At 46.5% G+C, this 9,756-nt stretch overlaps 1 protein-coding gene across 1 annotated transcript in view; it reads right to left on the minus strand.

Annotated features, from left to right (window-relative positions):
• Positions 1–3,159: 3,159 nt before the first annotated feature.
• Positions 3,160–9,756, minus strand: part of UHRF1 (ubiquitin-like with PHD and ring finger domains 1) — a 9,087-nt gene continuing 2,490 nt past the window's right edge. Inside the window, exons 4-15 of the mRNA XM_009069607.1 lie at positions 9,610–9,716; positions 9,257–9,443; positions 8,485–8,608; positions 8,298–8,405; positions 7,446–7,550; positions 6,755–6,861; positions 6,079–6,241; positions 5,844–5,981; positions 5,399–5,510; positions 5,103–5,260; positions 4,671–4,769; positions 3,160–3,306 (exon numbers count right to left, since the gene is read on the minus strand). Of these exons, the coding sequence (XP_009067855.1) occupies positions 3,160–3,306; positions 4,671–4,769; positions 5,103–5,260; positions 5,399–5,510; positions 5,844–5,981; positions 6,079–6,241; positions 6,755–6,861; positions 7,446–7,550; positions 8,298–8,405; positions 8,485–8,608; positions 9,257–9,443; positions 9,610–9,716 (1,555 nt within the window). The remainder of the gene's footprint in view (positions 3,307–4,670; positions 4,770–5,102; positions 5,261–5,398; positions 5,511–5,843; positions 5,982–6,078; positions 6,242–6,754; positions 6,862–7,445; positions 7,551–8,297; positions 8,406–8,484; positions 8,609–9,256; positions 9,444–9,609; positions 9,717–9,756) is intronic.

Here is a 9,756-nt window from a genome sequence, read left to right on the forward strand (position 1 = left end):
CGCCGAGCTGCGGCCTCAGCCGGCCCTGAGCGCCCAGTCAGGACGGGAAAGGCCTCACGGGGCATCGAGGGGCCCAGCGCGGCCGCGTGGTGCAAGGGGAAAGTCCTGAGGAAACCCCTGAGGAAACCCTTGGAAAGGGATTCGTGGAGTTCCCCATCAGTGAGGGAAGGGATGGGAGGAGCTGAGGGCGCTTGGATGGGTCAGCTGAGGAGGCTGAGGGGACATTGCTTGGGGTCTGCAGCTCTGAGCTCTGGGACAGGAGGGAGGGAACAGCTGGAGCTGTGTCAGAGGGTTGGGATGGAGATCAGGAGGTTCTTCCCCTAGAGGTGTTTGGGTACTGGGACAGGGTTAGGTTGGATATCAGGACAAGGTTCTTCTCCCATGGAACAGGATTAAATTGGCTCTCAGGAGAAGGTTCCTCCCCCAGAGGTGTTTGAACACGGGGACAGGGTTAGGTTGGATATCAGCACAAGGTTCTTCTCCCATGGAACAGGATTAGATTGGATATCAGGAGAAGGTTCCTCCCCTAGAGGTGTTTGGGCACTGGGAACAGGTTTAGGTTGGATATCAGCACAAGGTTCTTCTCCCATGGAACAGGATTAGATTGGATATCAGGAGAAGGTTCCTCCCCTAGAGGTGTTTGGGCACTGGGAACAGGTTTAGGTTGGATATCAGCACAAGGTTCTTCTCCCATGGAACAGGATTAGATTGGATATCAGGAGAAGGTTCCTCCCCTAGAGGTGTTTGGGCACTGGGAAGAGGTTTAGGTTGGAGAACAGCACAAGGTTCTTCCCCCAGAGGTGTTTGGGCACTGGAACAGCTCCCCAGGGATGAGGCCTCACCCCCTTCCAATCCCTCCCTGCCCTTTCCATGAGCAATTTTTCCTAATATCCAATCCTTGAGGTTGTTCCCTCTTGTCCTGTCGCTGTTCCCTAGGAGCAGAGCTCAAGTCCAACCTCCTCTCAAGGAGTTGTGGATGCTCCAGGTCCTGGAGAAATCCCAAACATCTCCATCAGTGCAATCGCTGCACTACACTCTCCAAAGTGGCTGCAAATTCCAGGAGTGGGGAAGTCTGCCAGGATGGAGATCCATCAGGGCATTCCCTCAGCTCTGCTCATCAAGGTTTGCAGCCCCTGGAGTGTCCTCCTGGGAATTCCCTAGGTGAAGGAACAGCCTTGATTAGTCTTTTTTTCCAACATTGTTACTGTTGCTTTCTGACACTGGAAAACCAACTTTGTTTCCTAGAATCCAATAAGCTCAGGAAGTCATTGCACTAAATTCTTTCCATTTAAACACTTCAATTTCCCTCCCTCACCCCAAATTCTTCCCATCACAACACAGAACACCTGAAATTTTAAGCGCTGAATGTTACCACTGACCTTTAAATCAACTTCTTTAAAAGAGGGGAAAATTGTGCTTTTATTGCTAATTTTCACAGCTTGTTTCTAACACCTTCATGGTTTCCTTTTTCCCTTCAGCTGCATTTAGGAAAACCTCAGTGGATGAGTTTATTACTCACACCAGTTCCTCTAACACCTCCTACAACTCAGCACTTCCATCATTCTGGAGTTTACTCATTAAATGGACAAACAATCCCAATTGCCAATGGTTATTTGGATTTTGGAGCTGTGGAAATCTAACAGAAGTTATTGCCCCAACAAAAAGATTTGGGGAATCTTTGGGTTTTGAGCTGAAAATAACATTTGCCATTCACTGGTGGCAAAGAAAATCAAATTATTTTCCATAGCTATAGTGAAAAATCATGATGAAAAAGCAGAACCCTTAGGAAAATCAAAAGCTTTACTTTTTCCTAGATCAGGAAACAAATTCAAGCAAAACAATCAACATTTAATTGAAAAGATATTTATTTTGAGAACTTCAACTTGCACATTGTACAAAAAAACTGACAAATTCAGCCAAAAAAAAAAAACAATCTATAAAATGTTATGGGGTATTTTTTCTCCCCTAACATATTAACATTATCATTTTCCAAAGGGTAAGAGTCAAACCCACCAAAAATAGGCACATTTGTTCCAGTCTGTCTGCAGTGAAGAGTAATTAAAACATCCCTGTTGAAATATTAACCTGCAAACTGTTGGAAAGAGACACGAGTGAAGCTTCTCTTGGCATGGCCAACACACAATGGGTCATTTAAAAAAAAGAGCCAGAATTGGTTATTTTCCATTTCCAGGTAGAAATGCAGTGAGACAAAGCCCCCCCCAAAAAAAAATTCAAATCATATCTTAACACACCTAACATTTTTTTTCCTAAAAAACCTGATCCTCTGCAAATCCACACTAATCACACCCAGCTCCAGTGTTCCATGGCACCAAGGAATCAAATCCTGTTGGCAAGTCTCAACGATTCAGTGCTTATGATTCAAAAAAACACAAAATAAAAAAGGAAAAAAACCCCCACGAATCTCTCTATCTGGTGATTCAGAGCCCAATCTTCCAGCAAAGGACAAAAAAAGGCACTTAGGAATGGCTTTAGGGTATTCCACAATGGCATTTCAGGCTGGAGAACAGCACATCATTCCCTAGGAGAAGTCCAGCTGAGGTAGTACTTGATTTTGCTCCGAGTACTTGGCTCTAAGCGAGCAGCTCTGAGGGTTGGGTAGATAAAAGGAGTAGGAAATGGCTTTGGAGCAAAGGGATAAAAAAATCAGTTCTTAAAAAACTATCAGTAAAAGCCCTTGGAGGGTACAAAGCCAGGAAACACCTGGGAGGAACAAAAGGTGACTCCCAAGTCTACCCTGACGAGGAAGATTGTTCTAGTAACCAACTAGAATTTTTGGGAATGAAAATCCATAATTAGGAGCACTCTGAGAACTTTCCTTAGCAGCCTCACCAGAAGCACTTTGAGTCCATGAATATCATTCTGTGCTGATCAATGGCAGTTTGAGGAGAGAGAAAGAGAGGCAAAAAATAAAATCAAAAAATGAAAAAAAAACCCCAATGCGAAGTTCAATAGTTAAAAATCCACAAACACACAAAAAAAAAGGAAATTCCTTGGAGTTTACAATTGTTTTAAAAACAAGGAAGACTTTAAACCTTTTTAGGGGGTTGGGAGGACACAGACTACTCTTTTTTATGTTTTTAAATTAAGCCCATGATTGAGTTTGAACCCAGGAAGAGGAGAGAGAAGTGCTTTGCGGAATCACCGGCCGCTGCCGTAGCCGGGGAAGAGCTGGGACAGGACACTCTGCAGGGTCTCATTCACCTCCATGCTGTAACTCCTGCCCAGCTCGTAGCGGCACGCGGGGCAGCTGTACACGTCGGCCCTGAACGACCTGTCCAGGCAGTCCTGAGGGACAAAAGCAACCAGGAGTGGTTAAAAGAGGAGATTCCTGGGCTGGCTCAGCTCCCACAGGGGTGGGCAAGAGTTGGGCAAGGGCAAGGCAAGGCAAGGCAGGGGAGAGGGAACTTGCAGAAGGAAAGCGAGAAGGAAATTTCAGTTTCCTTCGAAGCAAAGTTTCCTTCAAAGTTAGAGGAAGTTTCCTTCAAAGTTGGGGGAACTTAAAAGTTAAGGGAACTTAGAAGCAAAGTTTCCTTCAAAGTTAGGGGAAGTTTCCTTCAAAGTTTCCTTCAAAGTTAAGGGAAGTTTTCTTCGAAGTTATGGGAACTTAGAAGCAGTTTCCTTCCAAGCTGAGGGACGTTAAGAAGTTGGGGGAAGTTTCTTCTTTCAAAGTTAGGGGAACTTAGAAGCAAAGTTTCCTTCCAAGCTGAGGGACGTTAAGGTTCCTTCTAAGCTAAGGGAACTTAACTTAGGAGGGAACTTCCAATCATTCAGGTTGGAAAAGACCTCCAAGATCCTCAAATCCAACCTTTGCCCACTCCTCCCCAAGCTCACACAGCATGCGCAGCTTGTTCCCTCCCTCTGGAGATGCTTTGTGTTTGAGAGCTGCAAAAGCATCATAGAATCATCCTAAGATCATCAAGTCCAACCATTAACCTGTTACTGCTGTAACCACTAAACCATATTCTCCAGTGCCAGATCCAGACTCACATCCACACTTCCAGGGATGGTGACTCCACCTGGGCAGCTGTGCCAAGGTTTGACTACCCTTTCCATGCAGATATTCTTCCTGAAGTCCAACCTAAACCTCTCCCTGGTGCAGCTTGAGGCTGTTTCCTCTTTTCCTGTCCCTTGTTCCCTGGGATCAGAGTCTGATCCCACCTGGCTGCTCCTCTGTCCGGGAGCTGTAGAGAGCAAGCAGGTCCCTCTGAGCCTTCAAACCACAGACTTTGCTATGCCAAAGAACTTCCATCAAACCAAAGTTTGCACCTGTCACAGAATTTGAATTGTGAATGACCTTAAAGCTCATCCAGTCCCATGGGCAGGGACACCTCCCACCAGCCCAGGTTGCTCCAAGACCCATCCAACCTGGCCTGGAACACTCCCAGGGATGGAGCAGCCACAGCTGCTCTGGGAAATCCATCCCAGCCCCGCAGCTCCTCCCAGGGAGGAATTCCTTCCCAACATCCCATCTAGCCCTGCCATTCTTCAGCTTTAAGCCATTTCCCTTTGTCCTGTCAACTCCAGACTTGTCCAAAGTCCCTCTAATAATCCTGACTGGTGCTAAAGAACTAATTACTGGCAAAAATCCCAAACCAATCAACCTCTGCAGACCTCTCTAACTCCAGCCCCCGAGCCCCAGGGACACTCACCCTGCACACGTTGTGTTGGCAGACGGTCGTGACTGGCCGAAACACAACCTCCTGACAGCAGATACACAAGAAAGCCTCTTCCACTTTGCTCAGGAATTTCTGCAAAGGGAACATTGCAATCCAATTATTGCTCTTACCCTCTGAAAGACACACCAAAACCCCAACTTTGGTCAGAGAATCATCATCAGGTTGAAAGAGAATCATCATCAGGTTGTAGGAGACCTCTAAGATCAAACCCAACCATTAGACAAGTTCTGCTGTCATTATCTTCGTGACCTCCAAACCAGTGCTGAAGAGTTAGGCTGGGGATGGCTACACTGGAGTAAAACCACTGTGGATCTGAGGTGGTTCTTTAGTGCTGCCAAGAGGTTTGAGCACAGCACAACTCTAGCTGTGCCTTTATTGCTGGGGCTGAAGGGATGATGGACCTACCGGTCCATCTTTCAGAGCTTCCAATACTTCATTCCACAGTTTTTCATTGGCTTCATCACTTTTGATCAGAGATTTCTGCTGGGATGTCAGTTTGTATGGCTCAACCTTAGTTTTTTTTGGAGTCCCCTTTGGAGAGGCAATGAGTTTTTCCTCCCCACCTGAAAGAAAACAGTGATGTTTTTAAATAACCAACAACAACAAAATGAAAAAAAAAAAAATCACCAGAAAAGAGGAACTAGGTAAAAAAACACAAAAACCTACAAAGCTTTCCATATCCACTTGCCTACTCCACAAACCTGCTGATTTCCTTTTCCTCTTTCCTTTCCCTGGAGTATCAAACTCATCATCTCCATTATTTTCTTTTTCCTTATCTTTGTTGGCAACAGCTTCCAAATAGCCTTCGGGATACTAGAGGGAAACAAAACAAAGAGCATCCAAAGCTATCACACCAGTACAGACTCACAGACCAGTTCAGGTCCAAGAATATCCCTTGGACAGCTGCTCCAGGGGCAGGTTTCATCTGTTTTAAGCACAGATTCCTGCTCTTGTGGAACACTTCTAGAAATTCTAGGAAAAAAAAAAAAAAGTTTTGTCCTTTGAAGCCTCCTGAGGTATAAAGAAGACAAACAACCCACAGGACTGAAAGGACTTGTGTCCCACTCAGTCTTGATGATTGAGGATCATCCTCAGCAAAAAATTCCTGCTATCCATCAAGGTCAGAGTGATGTGCCAAGGGAGTACCTGCATTGTTAGGCCAAGTTTTTTCATCCTGTCCTTTCCCTCTTTGGTCCAAGGAGCAGGTTCTTCATCATCCCTCCTCAGCAGGTAACGCCACACCAGAAATCCAGACTTCCCAGTCTCAGGCCAGTACTTCACCACCTGAGGGAGTCAGAGCAAACCCATCACACACTACAAACCCTTGGCCAGAACCACATATCCTCTCCCAGTCCCACCAGCAAACCCCAGTCCTCCTTACCTTATATATCCCATCATATCTGTTCCCTTCCACTGGAGCATATTTACTGTGTTTGCCTCCTTTGACATTCCTGACCACCCGGACTGGTTTCCCAGCTCTCCAGTCCTTGGATTCAGCTCCATGTTTGTCGTTGATGGGAGCACTGCAGTTCAGAGCCAGAGCTCTGCAAGAGACTCCAGTTAACTCAGGCTATTTACCAGTTTGGCTCAACCAGTAACCACTTCATGCAGCTTGGGTAACAGCAAGAGCTCTGCAATTAAAGCTCCTGATGGGAGGCACATTTTGGATACCCTGATTAGTCATGACCTGACCCTAAGGCATGGACAGCTCCACTGTGTCCAGGTCTGTTTCTAAGAGCAGCAGTTCAGAATGACAAATTATTTTCTCTCCCAGAAATGACTGCAAAATCCCTTCAGGACAGAGCAGGAAAACTCCTACCCCAATTTACTCCTCTGTTCCTTAAGTTTCAGCCACTATTACATGTGACACTTAGACCAGTTACAAATCTGATCCATCAGAGTGCACTGGAAGAAACATTTCCATCGTGCAGCTGATCTGCAAAAACTACATCACAGTCCATTTTGACACTTTTCCCACTTAACCAACTTCCTCAGATCCAAAGAGCTTCTCAGGCTGCCAGGCAGTAAGGCTAGAATGGAGCACAAACGGTGCCAACCTGTTCATGTTGGTGAGTTTTTGATCACAGGACTGTTCTGCCGTGCGTTTGTTCCCAGAAAGGTCTCTCCCTCCGCTCCCTGTGTATGTGAAGGAATTCCCATGATCCTGAAATGGACACGGATGGATTCGACACAGTCACAAAAACAACTCGATAGAAGCACAAGAGTTTTAATCAAGGAGTTCTAGTAGGGGAGTGTCTGAAAAAAAATAATAAATAAAGAAAAGGGAAGGTGCTTCCTCTTTAATTTTCCTCTTGAACTCCAGGAGTTTCAGCTCCCAGACTGGGCCACTCTATGGTTGTCTGCCAGGAAAGGGGAGTCAGGGTGACAACTGTTGTCCTGTCACACACCTGAGCAGTGCCAAGGAGCTCTGAGCAGCTCTTGGCTCACACAGGATCTGCTGGAAGGGAAGATCTGACAGCACAGACCACGAGACTGGGTGCAGTGCAGACCCTCACAGGCACCTAAGGTCTCTGGAGTTAAAATCTGGTGACATCACATCTAATGCAGATGATCCTGTTGCTCAGGTTGGAACATTTTACTGCAGTTTCTCCTTTGCCTAGTTTTCTTCTGAAGATCCATCAACACGGGGAAGTGACTGATGTAGAGTGTGCAAAGTAACTAAGGCTAAGTCTTGCTTTGAACAAGTTAGTTTAGTTCTGGGACATGAATAATCCAAAAATCACTTACTATGTCATCTTCATAGCCTCCTGCCAGCACCAAGGAGTAGGCCCCATCGTTGCTTCTGCCATGTATCCCTGCCACGTGGGGTCTGTGCACTCCAGACTCACTCACCTGGGAAAAGGGATTGCAAGGGAATTGCTGCCAAGAGGCTCCAAACAGCAGCATCACCCCCTGCTCTTGGGCCTGAATTCACAGCACCATCTCAGCCTTGGTTTGCAGGTGTTACAGGGTGAAACTGCTCTCACCACTGTCCCCCAAAACAGGCAGAGCAATGACAAAGAAAAATGCTTCTAAAAAGAAAGAAGCCAGTGACTATTTCAGTAAATTGAACATGTGGATAAGTTTTGGGATGTGAATGGAGAGATCTGGATCTTTCTCCTGGAGATGTTTATCCAAAAGCTCCAGGGATTTAAGAATAACATAGATACTAGAATATTTATATAAGGTTTTGAAGGACTTGGAAGAGCAACCTTCACCTGGTACTGGAAATCAGGATCTGGATAGCTCAGTCCTTTTTCTTCCCCAGCATGAAAATCCAGCTACTACCAGGGGAACAGTAGGAGATACAAACAGAACTCCAGGTCAAACTACTGGAAACAAATGTGTTTGCTTTGGGGTTTTTGAATTACCAAAAAGAACAGTAAAGAAAAATCAAGCAGCACTTGATAGGCCTGGACAATGCAGCATTAGTTATGGAACACTTGATGCAGACAAAGCCAGGATTGTTTCCCTCCTGCACTTACAAATCCAGGGACACACACTCTCCAGGATTCACTGGTTCAGGTTTCTTGTAAGAGCTGGATCATTCCCAGGTTTTTTCCCCCCTACAGTGGGTCAGGTTGGGATTCAGCTTCCTACCTGCACTCTGAATTTCCACATGGTGCCAACAGGAATCCCAGGGATGGGGCCATAGTGGTTGGAGGGGACAATGGTGCATTCCTTGGTGCGGCCAACACACGCCATGCCCTGGAGCAAAGAGCAAGAGAATCAGCCCAGAATGACAAGGCACTGCACACACAGGTCTCAGACACAGCTGGGAACTCACCTTGCCCCAGTCCCTCCGTGAGGAGGAGTTGGCAGATGCCATCTTCTGTTTCTTTTTACTTTCCTTTAGTTTCTCTCCTGCTAAAACCACCTCGCTCGCATCGTTTCGACACTCGGGGCAATACCTAAAGGCAGTGAAAAGAGGCAAAGCCTGAAGTGAGCAGAGAATTTCCTCAAAACACACTGAGTCAGGTTACAATTTCCCCATGTGAAACTAGACAGGGCATGGAAACACTCTCCATTTTGGCAAGAGACCTCTATCAACCCCTGTCCTTGCACCACCTACTAATGCACTGCAGATGTGTCAGGAAAAACAGCTGAACCTTAAGATCAGTGTATGAACTGCTCAAGCAGAGCAGAGGGAATAAAACAGTGTATTCCACTCTCTCTATGTGAACTGAAAGAGCTGTTGCCCTACATCTATCCCAATGGGTTGGGTTGGAAGAGACCTTAAAGCTCATCTTGTTCCACCCCTTGCCCTGGGACACCTTCCACTAGCCCAGGGTGCTCCAAGCCCTGTCCAACCTGGTATTGGGCAGGTACACACATCAGGCATCGACCTCAAAACCAGCAAATGAACTTTGCAAGTCACTGGCTTAAAACCTACTGTAACTATGCTCAAGAAAAGCTATCAAGTCCTAACAAAATTCCCCCAAAACCCACCTGTACAGCCTCAATATTGCCACCAAAGGGCAGCTTGAAGCCACAGAGCTCACTGTGTGCTTCTAGTTGGATGGGAACTGTGAGACCACACACACCTTGTCAGAACTTACCAGTCCTCATCGTCTGGAATGCAGCTAAGGGGAGGGTTGAGGCAGTAGATGTGGAAAGCCATGTCACACTCGTCACACATGAGCTGCTTCTCTGGATCTTGTTTCCCTCCACAGATGTGACAAGCACAGACTCTGCAGGTCTTGTTTGGGTTGTCCTTACAGGCTTTACACACAGGTCCATTCTGTCCTGTGAGCAAACAGAAACCAGGGAGTGAGAGAGAGACACTGGAATGGTCAAAGGAGGTGCAACTGCAAGAAGTGACTTGGGACTGTTAGACCCTTAATCCTCACACAGACAATCAGCAGGAGATCACAAGGGAAGAGGGAGACACAGAGAAGTAGCCAAGACTCACGTCTGGGTGCCCCAGTGCTGATGGGAGAGGCAGTGCCTGGTTCCTCAATCCTGTAGATCTCATCCACTAAGGTGATGGTGCAGTCGTTCAAGGAGTCACCTGCATCCCTGGGAGAGGGAAGGAAAGCAAGAGATCTGGAAGTTTTCC

Source organism: Acanthisitta chloris, unplaced genomic scaffold (genome assembly GCF_000695815.1).
Source record: "Acanthisitta chloris isolate BGI_N310 unplaced genomic scaffold, ASM69581v1 scaffold12202, whole genome shotgun sequence".
NCBI lineage: Eukaryota > Metazoa > Chordata > Aves > Passeriformes > Acanthisittidae > Acanthisitta > Acanthisitta chloris.